Raw genomic sequence first — 21,133 nt, 5'->3', positions numbered from 1 at the left:
ACAGCAGTTTCCGTTGAAAAATCTCAGTGTGATTCATGGGAGAAAACAGAGATATGTATCAGAAGTTTTATCCTACAATTTACAGGTATTGCAGGAGATTGCATGATTCAAACTTTGCTGATCACCTTGATAGCAGAATCTGACTCTAATTATGTTACATCCACTAAAATAAAATACAACATATTAATTTCCATTCTGGCAACTTCTCAAATACTTACCCACGATACTCAGTCAACACTGTTTAAACCTTTTCAGAGCGGCTCCACAGAGACAAGAACATTTCTTCCCTTTGAAACTTTGCATTTCTTCCTTCACCCATTCCTTTCTAAATATAAACTAGCCTCCAGCCTTATTTTCATTACTGTACACTCTATGGATGAAAGGATTCATTCCTTGTCCAAGTCGAAGACAGAACTCCCATTTAGTTTTAACAACACATCTAAATGAACTCCAAAGCTAAGGAATAGTCTCTGAACTACTGGAGACATTTTCCAGAAGCCAAACAAAACAGAACATTGCTTTCTTTGGGGGGTAACCTGTCTCAGGGTTTTTTTGCACTACAAAATAGGTAACAATAATAAGTTTATACAGAGAGAAACAAAAGAACATGAAGGAATATAAAAAATACAAACACAACTATTTGCAGAAGTAGTAAATTAAGGATTTCTGAAATTCTACACTCTGAAGTGCGTAACAACATTTGTACAACATTGATAAAATAATTCTATACAAACTCCTGATAACATTTTTATCTGATTACTGTTAGCTTCTAAAGTGGTATTAAAGAGAAATAAAACAGGTGACTTTTGGGGTTTTTTTTGGAATTACAGAAGCAAATCTGTAGTGATGATTGAATTAACTTAAATTTTCTGTCTACCTGTTAAACTAGATAAGTATTCAATTTATGGTATTCTCAGAATGTGTGACTAATGGGGTAAAAACCATATTTTGCATTTCCCTGATCTGTTTTGTATATTTCTAGTTAATCTATTTTCACATTAGCACAATATTCTTGCAGTTATACACACTTATATGCATCCTGAATAAAATTATGTACAGATGCTACTTGCCATTGTCACATCTTGCTCTTTAAAATCTCATATAAAAGCAAAATATAGAAATGTAATTGCCACTTGGTTTCGACAGAAACACAGTTGAACCTAACATTACCTGTAATAGCTATCCTTTGAAGAAAAGCTGCACAATCTAATAAGTGACCAACGTTTTTTTAACAATATTACGAAAAGTGTTAACACTATTTATTTGCACATTCTTCTTCACTGAACTCCTTTCATGATGATCATAGTAATCACGTCTCATTCCTCTAGGTCAGTTCAACTTTCTCTGTAATTAATTCCTTGCAATGCATTTTCACAAGTACTCCATACAAGATAAATACAGGTGGATGTGTTGTTCCGTATGAAAACATTCCACGTATCTTTTTGTTCTTGCATTGCATCACCCTACATAAGAAAATACATGATCGCAACCATGATATGGTAGAGGCATTTTACTAAGAAAGGTTGAAAAATGTGTTCCACTAATGTTGAAGAGAATGCTGCTAAAGAAAAAGATTTTTAAGAAATGTTGTTACTATAACCTTTAATACTCAGATCTCAGCAAGAAAACCGTATCTGTTTGGGGGAGGGGGTTCTAATTTTATTGCAGAATCAGCAACCATCTACTTTACTGACAGAAGACCTCCCCCCTCCACCTCAACTCCAAGGGAACACAGACTGGAAAAAGGAAAAAAAATTAAATCTGTTAACAGCATAGATCTCTGCAGCATGAGATAATTTGATTTTGGAGAGAACAACCAAATGCAAAAATCATACCTGTTTTCTAAAAAACAAAACAAAACAAAAACTGCACACCCCTACAAATTGATTATTCTCATTTTTAGTGGAAGACTTACTTAACATCTAAGTTGTAATGAAGTAACTGTTAAGAATAATTAGTCTCAGATAAAGGGAGATAGCATTGCAACACATAAAAATGTTTTCAAGTATTTTTGAATATTATGGGGTTTTCACTATTAATATATACACCTCATAGTTTCAGTAAATTTCAGCAGACATTATTTCACGGACACAGTAGAACGTAAGTGTTCATATGTGGCAACCCATGAACAAAAAATTAGTGACAGGAACACTGAGAAAAGTATGGACTTATTTTCTCTAAATAAAAAAATACTCAAAGAAAAAGAAAACAAACAAACAAAAAACAACCCACGAGTGTTGAGCAATACTTATAAAAAATAATAATGACTACATGTTTGTCCAAAGTGTTTTACTTCAAACAAAAACAGTTAGTACTCCTGGCTTGAACCAGCTTAAAAGACAGCCTGAAAAAATACCAAAGTGTTGCTTGCTTCAAGAACTTTCCAGATTAAAATGTAAATTTTTTATATTTCTATCTTCAGATGACTATCCAGAGACTCAGAAGACAAACCTTTAATGTTACACTGATACAAAACATACTCAAAGAAAGGTTTCAAAACTGGCTTTAATTCCAGTGTTCTTTTTATAAATTTGAAGCAGCATGTCAATATACACCAAGGAACTACAGCCTTATTTTGCAGAACAGCCTTTTTTGGTAAGAAGTATTGTAAGATTTTACTCAAATCACAGAATAGAACTGTACTAAATATTCCACATTGTGGTATTCTTAATCAAAGTTATTCCAGAAGGCTCATATAAACAAGTGAATCTCTTACACATACTCAACCAATGTCCCACAGACAGAATACTTAAAAAAAAAAAAAACCAAAACAGGGAAAAAATCGTATCTCTACAGTTAAGGAATCTTCCTTGCCTGTGCTCTTGTATGAGGGTACACACTACCTATTCACCTTCTAGCAGAAATTCTGACAGATGCTCTTCAGGAAACAGAATTTGAACATCACTTGGCAAAAATGTATTTATTCCATTATCTATTAAAACACAAATATTGCTGGGGCAGCATATGGTGATTATAAACATAACAACCTCATTAAATTCTCAATAAGTGTGTAAACGAATACTGAAAAAGAATTACAGTCCACTAATACATATCTTCCACATTCACTTATGCTAATTCTCAGCTCTTTGTAAAGCATAAAATTAATAGGGCATCAGTGTGCTGGCAGGTCGTTGTAATTGTTTTCTCATGTTTCAGAGCATATTTTAGAATCATTGAAGAGCAACAGATGAATGGGGTTCCAGTAAATCCCACTAAATCAACACACGGATACAACAGCAGCAAAGGCAAACAGGCTGACAGAAGTCTGAACACCCACAAAGATGATAAAAAATACTGTTCTACACAGCTACTTACATCATGGCCTATGAGTTCTGTCTGCGTGGATTTATCTGCTTGGGAAGCAAGAGCCTTCTGAAAGCACTGAGCCTTTTCCTGTAAAACAAAATAACACATCCTAGGTGAGTCATGGTTTTAGTCACTGGGCTCTGCAGCTACAAATATCCAGGTAAGTTCAAAACTCCTGCATGGACAGTTGTTCAGAATAGACGTATTCTGGGACTATTCTCACTGGGAGGTTGATTTCCTTAATGATAGTCCCTTTTATCAACTTATCTTTCTCTTAAACAGATAGTAGGCTCAGATAGTTCAACTGTGCAGTAGAGCTGGGCGCACTAGAAGGATGTCACTGAAGCATGACGCAAAGCAACCATCTTCCAGAGCAGATAATGGTACAGAGCACAAGGTAGCTGTGGTGATTCTTGCAAACATCAGCACCACTCCAACAGCAAAGAAACTGGTGGGGTTTTTTAAGAAACATTAAGGAACATGCAGACTTCACTGCAGATCGCAACGCTGAGACAACTTCCCCTTGCCTGATGCAAACACGTTAGCAAAGCCTTAACATTTCTTGGGTATTGTACTAATTTCTGCTTCTCCCACCCTTGCCCCTCTATACTTCAATGATTTGTGGAAGTATGGCATGGAACGTTGGAGAAAGGCTTGAGCAAAGAAATCTGGGCACTTTAAGACAATTATGTTTCACCCAAAAAAAGTATTTTGATACTTCATTTGAAACTTATCACTAAGTAGAAATGCTGATCCTGATCAAGCCCTTACATGTACTACACTATTTTCCAGGAAAAAGCATATGATGAAAAAACTGTAAATACATGGGGTAAGGCAGGAAAAGGCACACAGGAGGGGAAGGTTCCATGAATAGAGAGCACAAGGTCCTTCACTGCTCTGATGTTTTCCTATCTACTGTTCAGTATTATTCTTCAGCTATATCTGTACAATACACTAACTAAAATTCCTCAAGTACAAAAGTCTGTTTTACTGATAGGGACAGGTATTACAGCAAAACAGAATTTGTGTAAATTGAACGAATTTCATTTTTACTGAGATAAAGACATAGAAATATTATTATTTTAAGGTATTGCCTAAGTTGTGTTTTCCTTTAGAAGTATCTCTTCTAGATGTTTTAAGTACCTCATGTTACTCATTTCAAGGCAAGATGCACATCACTATGCTAAGTGAATTTTGGTCAAAACCATGTAAACAGCTGCAAGAAGACAACCCCTAATGACCCTACCTCCAGTATTTCAAGTTGTCAAATAATGGGGGTGAAGCGGAAATCAAACCAATCACTTCACTAGTATGAGACAACTTGTGCCCAAACTTCTTAATGTAACTGCTAAGTTAAAACGCAATTCATAGCAAAGGCAATCTCATTTCTGACAGAAAAGCTTCATCTTCTTAAGGTTTGAATTTACTAGTCCACTGCCCACAGCATTTTTAGGTGTTTAGAAAACAGACATTGTTATATATCTACTTTCTTATGTAGGCAATAACATTTTACTGCTCAGAAGCTCCATGAACGTTGTAGTTACAAACCCAGATATTCAGAGGCTGAATGTTCAAGTAACATTACGATTGGACCAAGACCAATATTAAACTGCTTATCTGATCAACTTTAACATTTGCATACTTTCTCTGTGGATTCACAAATACATATTTTTAAGTTACTGGGGGGAAAAAAACCCAGAAGACATCAAAACCAGCATTCATTCAGGTGTGAATCAAGAAAGGTTAAGACAAGCCTGTCTCTAAGCAGCTTGTAATACTTTAATAATTAGTTACTGTCAAGTCTGAATATGTTTAATGAAAAAAAAAACCTTCTAAAAGTGCAATCACAGCTCTGTGAAGATGAAAAATATTTAGGAAGATTTCAAATCTTAATTATGAGCCTCACTATAGTCATACCAGGTAGCCTTACTCACAATAATGCAGAGGTTTATTAGATCCAAGCCAGAAAGGGTTATTACTATTATTAAAAAAAATAATAATTTGAAATCTTTATAATCCCAAGAAATTTCTTAAACATTTAATTCCCAAGCTCTACAAGAGAAAAACCCTTCAGCTGCGCTGAGTGCTTGTACAACCTTACCAAAAAAAGAAGGTTCCAAGCTTTGAGAGCACAGGCTATCTAATCAGAAACAGAAAACACATAAAAAAGTGAATCTCCCAGTCCATTGAGCTGATGAATGCCAGAGACAGGAAAAGAGCCTTGAAAAGTGTATCTTCTGACTCCCATTTACCTGACTGGACCATGCTGTACGTTAAATATCACCATTACCACTTGTGTATGTATTGCAAAATTAAAAATAAATGTTTACAAGGTCATGAGATCACCACATAATTTCATTATAAGGATTTTGCAAACATACCTGAGCTTTTAACTTTATTTTTCAAAAGCATATTTCAAAGATGCTTTAAGATACAGCATTAAACAATGGCAGATACCCGTCTATGCTATATTAAAATAGCACTGCATTTCTCTAATCAGAGGATTTTTTTTGAAAATAAAATGTATTTTGATTATTTATTTCCTGCTTTATCTACCGCATCAACAGAAGGTAAAAGACTCCATTTCCACGTGGTATTACAATTTATAATTTATATTTTAATGCAATACCTGGTATTGTTTATTATTATCAATCAGTCATTCAGTAAAGCCGTATGGCACGTAGTCATTTCCTTACAGATTATATTTCCCATAATAAATCAATGCTACCTTAAGAAATAAGTTTATGTACATACATCACTGGAAGTATAGAGGAACATTTTCTACTCATCACATCTCTAAAATAAAAAAAATTACAAATCACACATTCATATATGGGCCAGACGTGGCCATGCATGCTTTGAATAGTGCAACACAATAAAAATTTTATATGGTCACACTCTATGAATAATATGGTCATAACAAGTGATGCCAATCTTAACCTCCCCAACAACAACAAAACCCAAAAGCTGAGAAAGTTATTGAAAGAGAAAACAAGCAGTAGTGCAGTCATAAAAACATTCAAAAGGGTGACACATCAAGCATAGTCATTCATGCAGAAATTATCTCTACAAGTACAGTTTTGAACTTCTAATGCGCACTGTTGTTAGTCTTGATTTGTGTTCTGGTTGCACCCAGATGTCCAAGAAGATACCCCAAGTCTTACGATAGCTCATCTAAACAAGAATTAGCTCTTTCTCAATCCGTATGTCTTTAGATTATCACTGCTACACCACTGCTAGGACAACCTAGATAAACACAGTCCTGTCCCAAAATAGAAGACACTCAACAAACAAGTCTAGAAGACAACATTATTATCCCAGTTTGATAATTCAGAAATCGTGATACAGGGATGCTAAGCTTTGCAACATCAAAACACAAGAAAAAAAAAAAAAAGAGTACTACTGACTTGATCTTCCTACAAATATTTGAAGAAAAATAGTCAACAGGTGATTTATTTTTCAATGTCATGTGTGAAGCCACCTACAGCATTATGGAATGCTGCACAGATCCACAGTCCAAGTCTTATGCCCTATGCAGAAAAGCAGTTTTCTTCACACCATTAAACTTGAAGACATTGACTTTGGATAGGAATTTCTGGGCTCAGTTACTTTCTGAGAGTCCCAACACGGAACAGCATTCAGTAAAATTATGTGCGGGATTACTGCAAAGCAGGACTATGAATTTGGGTTCAAAGGTCCAATTTGTACACCTTCGATTCACAATATTTCAGCACTTTCTTTCTAAATGGACATCACATGCATGACAGTGAAATTCTCTCCAATTACAGCTCTCACTTAATTAACTGAACAGTACTAAACAGCCCCCCTGAAGACGTGAAACTGGTAACTGTTATTTTACCCAGCAACTGTTAACCCATCAGCTGTAAAATACTTGATCATCGAGAATAACCAAGTTTTACCTTATTTAAGTTGATCTTTTCCTAAGTTTACTAACTGAAAATGGAGATGAGGCAAGTAAAGTCTCTAATTAAATCACTTATAGGCCAAGCAAACCAGTGATCATATTTTTAGAAACAACTGCAAGTTATAAAATCACTATCCTAAATATTAAAGAAGGATATAAACATATTTATTTCAAGTATTTGTCTTGTGGGAGTAGCACAGTACCGTTCTCATAAAGTAGTGGGAATTAACCCTTCCAAGAAGCTAGACTGGGACAAAATGGATTAGATAATTAGTCCTGCACTCCTACTTTCACTACAATACATTGCCACAACATCGCCTCTAGTTGGTACGCTGATGAGTCAGCTGGTAGAGTTGTGCTGACACCCAAAACTAACCTGAAAATAAACACAAATCTATCAAGTTTGGTCAAAAAAGAAAGCACACAGTTTATAACCTTGGGGTTTCATCTTCCTTTATCCCTTTTTAGAGCAATTACATTTATCATTTTCATGGTGTACACAATTTTAAATGCTGGCAGGTTCTGCATGGGTACATGAACAAAATTTTACAGTTTGTTTTGGAAGGGTTGAGGGTTTTTTTCCATAACTTCTTCCATGGGTTTTTAGTGACTATCTGTATTCACTGAAGGAAAAACTCTCTGGTTAATCAAATACAATACAAAATAACAGCATTATGAAAATCCTGTAGCAATAACTACCGGATGATTCTGCAACACATTTAAAAGAAAATTTTACTTGTAGAAGTTATTTTATTAACTTTCCAAATTATCAAAGGCACTCACCAACTTTTCGTTATGTTTTTCTTCCCTACCATGTGAAATGCTAACTTTGTGCACTCTGTCCTTAAGGCCTCTACGTGGAGATGTTTAAGTGCATTGCCTATCGACTGTTTATGTTGGTTTGCAGTTTCCCTTCCCTCTGTACACACAGGGATGTTCATGGGATGTGATTAATGTCAGTGCCAGCCGCTTTGCACATAGATTTAACAGCACATGCATTAGGCAGAGTGCAGGAATCATTAACTCAGCACATTCCAAATTGCAACTGATGTTTATTGAAGGCTTCTAGCATTAATTAAACCTCACACAGCTAAGTGTTTACAATGATTTTACAGATTGCTGTTCTATGGAATGAGATTCACAATCGTGGCATTAAAGTGCATAGTACAAACACAATGAAACGGTCATTTTCAAGTTGTCCCAGCAACAATTGCATGGGGCAGATTTTGATCACTTGTTGGTTAAATGAATAGAGAGAAATAATCATAAAAATTGCTGCCACCATGAAAATCAATAAAAACATGTACCAATCTCTGTGATAAATAAGGTTGCAATTTTATTCACTGATATTTACAATGTATGATCCCTGAATCACTGTAAATATACTTAGCAATACTGAAAACAACACACCCCTGCCATTCTTCGAGTTGTTTCCCTGTGACATTATGCCAATTAGTCAATAAATTATTTGTACATTCTGACATGTATTTGGGATAGAACCCAGTTTGCGTTTAGCACGGCCAGAAATAGGACAACTATGTGACTTGGTTTTGTCCTGCGCTCACATGCAGTCCATTAACTGTGCATATTTATATGCACACGCTGGAAGTGATCACACTGCCTGTCCATCTGTTCCTCAGTAATTTTTTATTACAGTGGTCAATACTAACTAGTCCAAGCACCGGAGTTAGAAAAGTAAAGTTTCTGTAAGTTTCATGAAAAGGGCCTAAGCTGGCAAGGGGCTTCAGCAAGAGCTTCAAGCTCAAAGTCAGCCAGCTGTGCAGCTGGCAGCCAGCTGTGCAGTGCCTTCAGCTCAGCCCCAACCACACCGGGCGGTGTCTTCAGCCCAGGTAACACTTTGAAGCCCAGAAGGATGTTTAGGCACTGTATGGGAAAGTGGGGCATGGAGAATTACAGAGAAACAGAGAACTTCATTAAAAGCTGAAGAGACATACACAGAATAGGATTTAGTGACATCGCTTGTTGAAAAAGCTTCCGTCGCTGCACCAGGCTCTCAGATGCACTGCAAAGACTTTTTCCCAGGCAAGTAATGCTTAAGCAAGGACCAAAAGGCAATTCTATCCTTTGTGAATCTGATCTCAGGAGAAGTCATAGCATGGGTTTTGCCCATAATTGACACTGGAAAGTTATTAAAGCAGATACCTTTTTACTGTGAATCCAGGTTCATCACTCATGCCCTCCACTCTTACTCACTCACCTCAATTGAGATACTGAAAATTAAATATGAAGTACATTATATTTAATTCAGTCAGACAGAACCAAAACATTTTTATATGCATTATTGTGACATTCCAAATACTTTTGCACACCTAACCAAGGCTCACAAGTAACATTCAGCAGCTTTGTACTGCTTTGTCAAAGCAGAATAGTTTTGACCAGACAACAAAATCTGCTTCCACTTTTACCATACTAAAGCAATCCAAACCAGCCTTCATGTTTTTGATAATACTTGACAGACTAAGACACAGTAGCATTCCAGCACAAGATGGGTCAGAAGCGTATCAATCTCCTCTTCTTTCAAATATTTCTTTAATTAATTCAGAAACTTTCCCAACTATGGGAGTTTAACTTCATGAAGGCCATGTGACTGCTACAAATTCTACAACAAATCATTTGATTCTGGAACTTAGTCAATCATTTACAGCACTGATGTTTTGATTTCAGTTGATGAAAGTAATGAAATAACATAGCAAAACATTTTCATCGATGTATAAAAGCTATACTTTTCAAAGCACCTGCAAAAGATATTAACAACTCTTATCCTGTACAAGGAAAGTAACCATTACATTCTAGTTTTGGTTATGATGCATATGCACAAAGAGGCTATAGCACAAAGAATGGGAAATAAATTTTCTCTTACTATTTCGAGAAGCATTACAGGATCTTCAGGAAAGAGTACTGGGAAAAAAATCTGCCCTTTTAAAAATACAGTTTCTCACCATTATTTCCCACTAACATGTATCATAAGCAAACCACATCGCTATGGTCCCCAGATTACTGCAATAATGGAACCAAAAAGACGACTTATAAACATGACCATAAGCAGCTGTCACACCAAACTGTTTGAAGATGAGAAATTGCAACTCAAACTATGATTTAGTCATAAAAGCATAAGAATTACATTATACAAGTCTAAAGAGACACCCTGATACTATCTTACAGAGTTTTTTCAGCCAAAAAGAGGAATAAATTCTAATTTTGCCTCAGAAAACAAGTGAAAAAGAGATAAAGGTGAACCTATGGCACTTGACAAACATCAATAGTCAGTTTATACCGTAATATAAATCCAATCTATTAAATAAACCCTCTTTATTGGCTCATAATCAGTGTTTCTACACTATTATTGATAAAATTGTTTTGCTAAAAATTGTACAAGTGTTCTTTAATGCTGCCTCACTGCTGTCTCAGCTCATAATGTGTGCCTACTATCAAAAAGGGATTTGTTTGTAAGCACTGCTTTTAGATAATCCAGCGTTGCCTAGGAAGATGTGTCATCTGTCAACACATGCTACACACTACAGTATCTTGTAAAGATGCAGAAGACAACAGCTGAATCCTGTATGTTGGTCAAAGACCAGGGATTCCCTCTGATCTGTTAGTGTAAACCAATAAAGACAGCTTAGAAACAAAAGCATTGTCAAACTAGGCATATTAAAAGATGCAATGAATGGCTGCAGCAGAAGATGGAGGTATAAAACTACACTGTAAAATTGGACTGGACAAGCAAGCAGCAGAGATCCTTTGGGAGTTAACAAATAAACAGGTAACAAGCAGTTCAGGAGTGTCCCGAGCTGCAAAGTGATGGACTGGGAGAGCTCTGAGGAAAATAGCATGTGCTTTCATGTATCAGCTTTTCTGTAAGCAGCTGCTTGTGGCCACCACTGGACACAGACAGCTGAAGGGCTGGATAAACCCTTGCACTGTCCCAGTTATTTCATATTCTATAAAGCCTAAACCAAATCCACTCTGTCCTGAAATATTGCAATATCAGCCTTCCAAGCACCCATCTCACACTGTTTCAACAGATAAGAAACCGGTTGCCTCTACTTTTCATCCAGTTATTCCTTGCTTCTTAATAAGGAAAAGCTACCTAACTTTTCCTCCTTCTTCAGTTAAGCTTATAATACTAGAAGCAAAGGAAAATATAAAAATGAGCAAAAGCCACCAAATGGCACATGCTGGGGAGAACTCTCCAGCTAATTAATATAAGCTCAAAGAAAATAGTAATCTCTGTGAATATATTTCAGCAATAAGTGTCATGTGATCTAACAACAGTGTGTATTCTCAAACTGGGTATTATAAAAATAGTCTACACAGCATTACCAACTTTGAAAAACAAGCCTTGTCTACGTATTTTTACATGCAAATCCAAACCTGACTATACTTGGAAGATCCAGAATCCAAAGTTTAAATCAGGAATACTTGAAGACACAGAAAAAAAATAAAAATCTTACCATAAACAAAGACTAATGTGGCAGATAAGTGTATAGTTTATGTAATTGGGTGGTGGGGTGTGGATGACAGGGGAAAAGGCTATATTTCAGTAACCAAAATTAGTGAAATACAGTGAAAAGTACTAAGTCAACGTTACAGTCCATGGGTGATTTTACCCATGCACAACAAAGTCATGTTAAAAAAAGTCTCTGCCAAAACTACTACTACTACTACTACCATCACAACCACCACCACCACCACCACTACTACTAAAACCATCATCAAATAGCTCATTGGATGTTTTGATCTTGAGTTATAACTATTTAGCAACCACACAACATCATCTATGGACTAAGTACTGGTTAGCATTTTTAAAATACAACAAACATATGTACAATATAAAAAAAAAAGATCCCAAACAACTTCTTTTAATCTACAACTCTTTGCATTCAGTTGGGAGCTGCATGGCAGCTCTCAATCGATTTTCAAAATTTCAAACTGAATCAAAGTTAGAAAACATGCTAAAGAAACAGGTATTTTATTAACACAGAAGTGGAAAGAGACTGTACAAGACCCTCTAAAGGTGCATCCAAAAGCTGGTGGCCAAAGCAATTTAGAATTCACTTGTGAGATCTTGGGATGGGGTAAGCACCTGTGTTTCTACACCATACTACTGCGACTTAGTTCAGATTTCCATTTTCTCCAGAAACTTCCTGCAGTGTCCACCGTAACAAGATATCCGTGGTTCAAGGAATTACCATAACATAAACAGCACCCACATTTTTTTTGTTGTTTGTTTTGATTTGGTTTGGGTTTGGGGGGCTTTTTTGGTTGTTTGGTTTGGTTTTTGGTTTTGGTTTGTTTTTTTGTTTTTTTGTATTTTTTTTTTTTGTCAGGACATCAACTAATTTGTTTCCCAGTTTCCTATACATTTTCTTGAAACCCAAACTGACTCAACAGACAACAGCTCAGAACACCACTGAACTCTCATAGCCAGATGTACATGGACAAAATGGTTTAGATTGTTGCGCATTTTATAAAACCAGAAGATTTGTCAGTTTTCACATATTAAGCTTTTATGTCATGCTATTCCACTCATGGCAACAAAAAGCCTCTGTCCTCTGATTTCAATGATAAATTTACAGTAGGCCATCACACCTCTATTTCCAAATTGCATAAACATGAAATACAAAAAGCGGAAAATAAAATAGAATTATTTGAACAAATGCAATCTCAATGTATAGATATTATCAGAAATGGAAGATGTATCTTGTCTTTTATGGAAAAAATAGCTGCATTTTTCACGAGTTCCACAGAATTTCTAAAGTAGGTCGTCTTAAACTTTCAGGTTATCCAAGCTATATGTTCAAGAAATGCTGCAGACAAAACTGACTTGTTATTCACAAGCACCACTCTATGTCAAAAGAGTGGCAAGCTTCTTGAAATGTGATGCAGTGTTCAACATTTTCAGGAACAGATGCTCAGTTTATTCTGTATACACTGACTTTTCTAGCATCACTTAAAAGAGACAGCATCTGCTTTCCTACCAGAATTTGCACACAAGCAAAAGTGAAGAAGTAAAGGTATCACGAGGAGGACAATGATGAAAGTCATTTCAGTGCAAAAGTTATCTCTGAACTGAAACTTTTATGGCCTTAGAACATCCTGACACATGAAAATACAAACACATAGCACCTTCGTTACCCTCTTTACCCTTTTTTTCCCCTGACAGCAAGGGGAGCACCTGTCTTGTCCATCACACTCACATACTTTATACATTTGTTTTATATTATATCCTAAATGTGTATCTAGACTTTTGAGTCATGGTCAGCAATCCTTCAGAGGGTAGGGTGATGCTGTTTCACCTTCCAACCACTGCCTCATGTAGGATGCTTCGGTTTCTCTGTCTGGCTAAACTCCAGGTGGCTACACCGCAGCCAAGGCAAGGCTGCCGCTAGATTGGGTTCTGTAGCTGGGACTCCACAAAATCATCAAGAATAAAGGACTCCCCAGTCACACTAACAGCAGGGCAGTATAGCCTCCACCACACTGCAAAGCACCAGTCTTACTTTCTCACACCTTCCCCACCTCCAGGACCCTGCTGTGTTCAGCAAAGCAGCTTGCACAGCTCAAAATTTATATGAAAGTCCAGCAGTCTGGGTTGTCTGACAAGTAAACGTGGAGGACACAGTCAACACCAGTTGTCAATACACACTCCTGCATTACAAAGTTCTCAGAAGAGAAGATAAGAAGACCTCTTCCATTAACTTGTTGTCCACACAGCTGGCACGTTTAACATATTGGGCTGTCATCAGAGACAAGAATGCTTTTTGTGAAATGGAGTCCTCTACGGTTCATGTCCTAAGAGCCAGCTGGAATTGATTCCTAGAAACTTTACTTATCATGGCATGAAAAAATACAATTCTTGATGCATGCTTACCCTACATGGTACACAGCGGACAGGACAGTAGAAGACTAAACACATTATAAACTTTTGCTAATTATATATATATATGCACATTTACATAGGTGAAAAAGATCATCCTTCCAATAGCGGGTGACAGGTGGTGCCTTCCACTGATGGAAGCCACGCACCATTATACCTTCCTGTTCTTGATATAATCCAATTTAAAGAGAAAAACACTTCTGAAGTTCCAGTTCAAATCACTTCCAGCTGCAAAGACATCATTAGACAACGCAGTTACATATGCACTGTGAGATGACCTCAGCTTTCAACAGTTTTGCAACCTACACGTGTGATGGAAAATTTCTTGTCACTAATTACTGTTGTGTATTGTGTCTGGCTAAAATAGTCAATTATCCCCACAGTAGCCCTCAGAGGGCTGTGCTTCAGAGCTAGAATGGTATTGATAACACACCAGTGTCGGGGCTATTGCCGAGCAGTGCTCATACAACATCAAGACTGTCTCTCCAACATTCCCCTCATGTAGGCTGGGGGTGGGCAAGATCTTGGGAGGGGACATAGCCAGGACAGCTGACCAAACTGACCAAAGGGATATTCTGTAGTGTACACTGTCCTCTCAGCAATAGAAGCCAAGAGAAAAGGTGGTGGGGGGCAATCTCGATTACAACATTTTTCTTCTGGAGTAATTGCTGTCCGTACTGAAGTCCTGCTTCCCAGGAAGTGGCTGCACATTGTCTGCTGATGGGAAGTAGACAATAAATCTTGTTTTTCTTTGTTTCCACACACAGCCTTTACTTTTGCTTTATTAAACTGTCTTTATCTTAACCCACGAGTTTTTTCCACCTTACTTTCTCTGCCATCCCCCACACCCCCCATCCTGCTGAGGAGGGGAGTGACAGAATAGTTTGGTGGGCACCTGGTGTACAGCCAAGGTCAACCCACCACAGTCCTTGTTGGCACCCAATGTGGGGCAGGAGGAATTCAAGATAAGGATAGTAACTGGGGGAGGTAACAGGCAAAATGTAGACTGAAAATGTCAGAGAGCAGAAGGATCGTGGGGGATTTCTTTTGTAATTGTGGTGAAGGGACAAGGAGCAGGTTTGCTGGCAGAACTTGTGGCTCTGTGGGAGACCCACACTGGAGCAGTCTGCTCCCGAAGGACTGCACCCTGTGGCAGGGAACGACACTGGAGCAGTTTGTGAAGAACTGCAGCCTATGGGAAAGACTCATGTTGGAGAAGTTCATGGAGAACTGTCTCCTGTGGGAGGGACCCCACGCTGGAGCAGGGGAAGAGTGCGAGGCGCCTCCCCCTGTGCAATGAACTGAACGCAGCCCCCATTCCCCATCCCCCTGTGCCACTATGGGGGAAGGAGGCAGAGAAATTGGGAGTGAAGTTGAGCCTGGGTAGAAGGAAGGGGCGGGGGAAGGTGTTTTTAAGATTTAGGTTTTATTTCTCATTGTCCTACTCTGATTTGAATGGTAATAAATGAAACTAATTTCCCCAAGTCGAGTCTGTTTTGCCCGTGACTGTAATCGCTGAGTGACTGCGATTGTGAATGCCCTTCATTACATTTTCTGTCCCATCAGGTTGAGGAGGGGAGTGACAGAGCAGCTTTGGTGGGCACCTGAGGTCCAGCCAGGGTCACCCCACCTCACAGTTCCTGTGAGCCTGCAGGAGATGCACTGTGCAGTTGAAGTGCCCCTGGAAAAGTGGAATGAAATGTTGAGTGTACAATCAGGACAAAAGTATATTGCTGCACTGTGCCTTTACTGCTAGAGGTCAGGAATTCTGGAAAATTTAGCTGCAGTGGTCCAAAGAAAGGCTGAAGAATCTAACATGAATGTAACATCAGTAGTACAAACAGTCTCAACTATTGAAGTTATACCTAGTAGAACGAAAGTATCTCTTTTGCACTCTAGGAAAAGCCCAAAGAAAATTTAATTTAACACCCAGGCATACATTCTCAGGGAAAAAAAAAAAAATGCTCCAAATGACATTGCCTTTGATTCTGCCTTTCCAGGGAAATCTTTAAATCGGACATAAAGAGAGATCCAAGGTCAAAAGGGAGAGAGGGAGTTGTGCTGTACCATACTTCTCTCACACACCCTTTCTTCTTACATTTCCATTAATTTTGCAGTTCAAAAAGGTAGTCACCAGAAATCCAATGTTCTATACCAATGATTCTTACCAAATTGCCTTGCAGTACAGGTCACGTAGTTCATATACTCCCCTCTGTTATGTCTGCTCTTGTGTTTCGACTGACTGCTTTACACAGATGGTTTCTTTATCCATCTCTGAATTTCTGTTCCCTGCAGTTACTGAGTGGTAGTACCAGGATGCTACTCTGTGAAGAACAATAATTCTGATTTCCCCAAGTGTACCATGTCATTACAATCTGCCAGGTTAGCATACCCAGTTTATCACTTCATTCCCTATCCAAAAAGAAAGCTTCAAAATCATGTATACCCATCAGACTTCTTTTGCAAACGTGAACCATAAGCACATCAAGTTTTAGTCAGAAATACAAATGACAGAATACTACACCACAAAATCAAATTATAAACATTTGTGGAAAATCAGAGGGAAAAAAATAACATCTTCCTGCATGCTTGAACAGGTATTATTATTTATGCAATTCAGGATGTCACAGAATAGTTGTCTAGCCCTTGTAATCTATTGTGAAAGTCATCATACTGATGTGGTAGTAGGAAAATGTTCCTTAAAATGCTTTGGCACCTGTGGGAAATCAAGTACAGTCAGACGTTAGTTCACATGAAATATCCCAGTGAATCAGATTCCAAAGATGACATGAAATAATAATAATAAAAAAAAAATAAACCCAGTTCATTTCTACTGTAGTAAGTTGTCAGAAGATTTGTTTACAGAATTTTTAGAGCTTACTGCTTTCCAAATTCAAGTTTTTGTTTTGGATTTTTAATTGAATGACACCATATAAACATATTACCCTCTTACTTGTTCCTTAATAGTAACAACCATACAAAATGTTGGTCAACCTTTGCTGTTTCTCAAAAGGCATAGTTTTCCATTGTGAATAGCTTTGCTGAAGTTCAACTTTCAGTGAGTGGTTTTTCTTGCCAGATTATTTTGTCTTGGGACTTTTTTAAAAAAATGCGTTTGATGTGTTATGAAAAATTAATTCGTGTAAAAACCAACTTTTTGATTGATTTCTAAGGCCTCCATCCTTCAACAGCAACTTCTGGCAGGAAGGTGGAAATTTCCAAGGCTTAGACACGCTATTCCAAGGATTTAGCTCTCAAGGACAAACATTTTGTGTTTAGCTGAAAAAAAGGAAACAAAATCTGAACTGCATAACAATGACTACATTAAAAGCAATAAATTCTCAACAAAAGGTTAATTTCTCCAGCTTTTGGGGGTTGAGGTGAGGAGGAGGAAGGCAGGAAGGTGGCTCATGCAGCAGGAAATTTTATCACTGCCAGCAGGACCACGAGCAGAAACGAAGGCAGTCTTCACTATCGTACTTCCCACGGGAGTGCTTTACTTTGCAGCCTTCATTTTCCTTCAAAGTTTTGTAATTATATTTCCATAATTTAGTCATATAAACAATATTATCATTTAGGTACTTCTCATTAATTCTACCCCACAAAAAGGGCAGATTTGAATTTTTCACTTATCAGTGTAATAACTGGCTTATAAAAAACATGTGGCAGAACTAAGCAATAATAGGATATCCTTGCTTTGTGATATTTCTTTTAGAAATACTTTTACATATCTCCTTGGGACACAGCTTCTTGGACAATGTGGCTGTCTTCATTGTAAAGTGGTTATATCAAAATGAATTTCATATGGCCAGTTGATGGACTTGTAGTTCAAAGACTACAAAATGTTAGAGTTGATCTTTTAAATACAAACAAATTTTTGGTGATCGCCTTACACTATTAACTGAAGAAAGACTGTTCTCAATCATATTTCCCTGTGATCAGCATAGAAAATTTTGATGCTCAGCCTCAGATACAGGTTTAAAAAAAATTAAAATCCATTTATGAATTACTGACAATTAAACTATTCTTTTTGATTAGGATGTCTAGAACTATTTTTTCCAAGCATCCATGCCATCCAGACTTCTGAAGCACTTTATTAAACAGACGACACACTCACGCAGGTTGGAGTGGGGTGCTGTTGGTTTGTGGTTTGGTTTTGTTTTTTAATAGAATGCAGCTCTGGATTAAGTTATTAAGGCCATGAACAACTCATTTTTCAAATGGTGGAAGCACCTCATGATTTGTATTAACTTCTGTGAGACCCCTGAGTAGTAATTGTTTTTGAAAACTTAAGCGATTTTCAAGGTAAGGATCCAGAAGCAGAACTGTAGGGGGGGACACGATGACCCCAACAACCAAAAAACCCACGTAGTCTCTAAAACTTGGCCATATGATAAATTCATGCCCTTAAACCAGAGGAGAGGAGAAAGGGGTGTTAAGTACTTTACTTTCTATAGCACCAGATTAAAATAACATTTACATATTCACAGCACAACATACTGTCAGCAACTGAATTAAGTTTTCAAACGCCAATGAGCAACAATTGTTGCCATCAACTTGTCAAGTAAAACTAAATTAAATTAAACACTGAGGCATAAGCATGGAAGTAAAGGCATTTAAAAAATAAACATGAATACAAGAAATTACGTTGAAGGAAATGATGGATATTTTAAAAAACATAATGAAAACCATAACCTGGAGATTGGAAAACAAGTGCTTTGTGGAAAAAAAATAATTCCAGTGAATGTAACAGTCTGTTTACTTTTATTTATGTAAATCTTTAGCAGGTATTATTACAAGTATGTAACTTTACCTTTACAGACTGAAATCAATCAAATAATTACTTAAATTAATGAATGTACCTCATTTCTTATTAACACAGTAAATGGTTACAATGGTGGAAACAAACAGAATGGAAATGTTTTAAAGCAGCATTGACTTAGGTCATTAAGTCATGTTATAGCAACAAGTCTTGAGTCTACATAGGTTGAAAGCAATTAAGGTTGATATATTATAAATACTGAATTTGCACCACGTTTGACCTTGGGCCACACAGTGTGAATCCAAACATTAACAACCAAAAGTGCTAAATCACCTCCTGAGTTTCAGGTGTAAAACAAGAAAAAAACTATACTAAATTTCACATAGGTGGCAAAGTAATTTAAGGACCATAATCCGAACACCACATCAGTATTAAAGTGGAGGGATAAATTTGCAAGCACTTGCAATTTAAGAAATAGAGGCTTTACTTTACAGTCAGAGGGATTTAGTCTCTCAATAATTACTCCTGCTATGTATTATTACGCAGTGTTAATAATCTAATCACAGAATTTTAATGTTTTCTTAAGCTCCATATAAAATGACATGTCTGGGGAAACGCAAAAAAATACTTGAATGCTTGTTTTTGCAAGAGCAAAGAAATGGGAAAGCAGAACTGAAGTACAGCAGTAGCAAAGACAAAACCAGCCATTTTAATGTTATAGGAAAAAAAGCTTAAAAACATGATTAAAATAAGTATCTGGAAATTCAGGGAACCACAGAAGATGGTAATGAAGTAGATACAGTCACTGCTTATTAACCGAATAAATAAATAATAGTATTTTACCAAGAATACTAGCTGCTAATTGCAGAAAAAATATCAGCAACAGTACTTGTATGGACTTTGCTCTGTCCGAACTGGGATATTTCAGTAGATCAATACAGGTACCATAGACGTAAGAACACTGACAGTTTAGATCAGAAGACCATATGATGATAAAAAATTATTAAAACCTTGACATTAGGTGAAGGAAGAACATAGAGCAACCTAACTGGTAAAAATACTTAATAAATGTATAAGAATACATTCCTTACAAGAAATAACCCTAGTGCAAGGCCCTATTTCTGTCTCACACAAGCAAGGTAGTAGCCAAACAAAAACCAATACAGACAAGAAAACAGAACCAAAAAATTTCAGCCGGTGTTTCTTCAATCTAAATGCTCTGTAGGGCTTGCTCCCCAATGGACAAGTCATTAACTGTGCTATGAACCAGATCAAACTCCTAAAGCAAATACAAGTTAGAAATACCTATTGCTGGGTTGAGTGAAAACTGCTGGATCGTGTTTTTCAACTTCATGTAGAGGCACATACACCAAGTACGGTTACAGATAAGTTACCAGCTGTATGGATTTTTTGTGCATATTAAAAAGAAAGGCTACAGAGAATTCCAGCAATCAGTATTAAACACGCTGCTTTTTGAAGTGTGCTCAGACTACCTTAATTGCCTTTGTTGTAACTCAGTTTGATGTTTTCTATTACTCAGATACGAATCTATAACACTAGATCCAGACTGAATAGATAGGGAGCAATGGCAGCTGCTTTGCGTTGCCAGGTCTTTTTGAACACAAAATGACGCGTTTTCTTAGTCCACCAGAAACACAGCTACAGGTTAGATATCTCTAGATGCCTAGATCTCTCTTCTTCAACTAAGTAATCCCCTAAATGTGGATGAGATACCAACCATACTGTCTACGTTCTTAGAAAGCAATAGTTTCATGGGATGAATGGATTAGAAATTATGATTATGAATTTTATGGAATACATGTGTCTATATAAACATGTATGAAAGAATCCAGAAGATCTGGCTATCCAGAAGATACTTTTTTTAATTGCCTTCTGAAAATTTGAGACGGCTATAGTGTTTTGGACTTCCTTAGTACACCATATTATTTTTAACTGAAACTGACTGAACATCCTTTGCAAATCTGTTCTACCCTGTCAAATTCCATTCCTCTAAGCTAAATTCCACAGAATACATTTAATATATCCAAATAAAAGAAATTTGCAAATCACAAGGCACCATGTGCATTGACCTTCGCTCTTCTTTTGAATTTGCAGTATGGTTCATTTTAGTCAAGCTGTTGAAACATTTGTGGTATAATGCATCAAATTAAGGCAACCAGCTGTGATGTTTAATTTAAGCCGAAAGTTTATGATCTACAACTACACAATACCTTCGGGA

The 21,133-nt window shown here is 37.0% G+C and overlaps 1 protein-coding gene across 5 annotated transcripts in view; it reads right to left on the bottom strand.

The window, feature by feature from the left end:
• The window catches only part of CCSER1 (coiled-coil serine rich protein 1), a 709,724-nt gene that overhangs the window by 272,365 nt on the left and 416,226 nt on the right, over positions 1 to 21,133 (bottom strand). For all 5 annotated transcript variants that reach the window (XM_056332770.1, XM_056332760.1, XM_056332788.1 and 2 more), the window contains exon 9: positions 3,316 to 3,393. In XM_056332770.1, coding sequence (XP_056188745.1) covers positions 3,316 to 3,393 — 78 coding nt within the window. The remainder of the gene's footprint in view (positions 1 to 3,315; positions 3,394 to 21,133) is intronic.

The sequence above is a fragment of the Falco biarmicus genome, chromosome 1 (assembly GCF_023638135.1).
Source record: "Falco biarmicus isolate bFalBia1 chromosome 1, bFalBia1.pri, whole genome shotgun sequence".
Taxonomy (NCBI): domain Eukaryota; kingdom Metazoa; phylum Chordata; class Aves; order Falconiformes; family Falconidae; genus Falco; species Falco biarmicus.
This window is presented reverse-complemented; position numbering and strand designations above follow the sequence as displayed.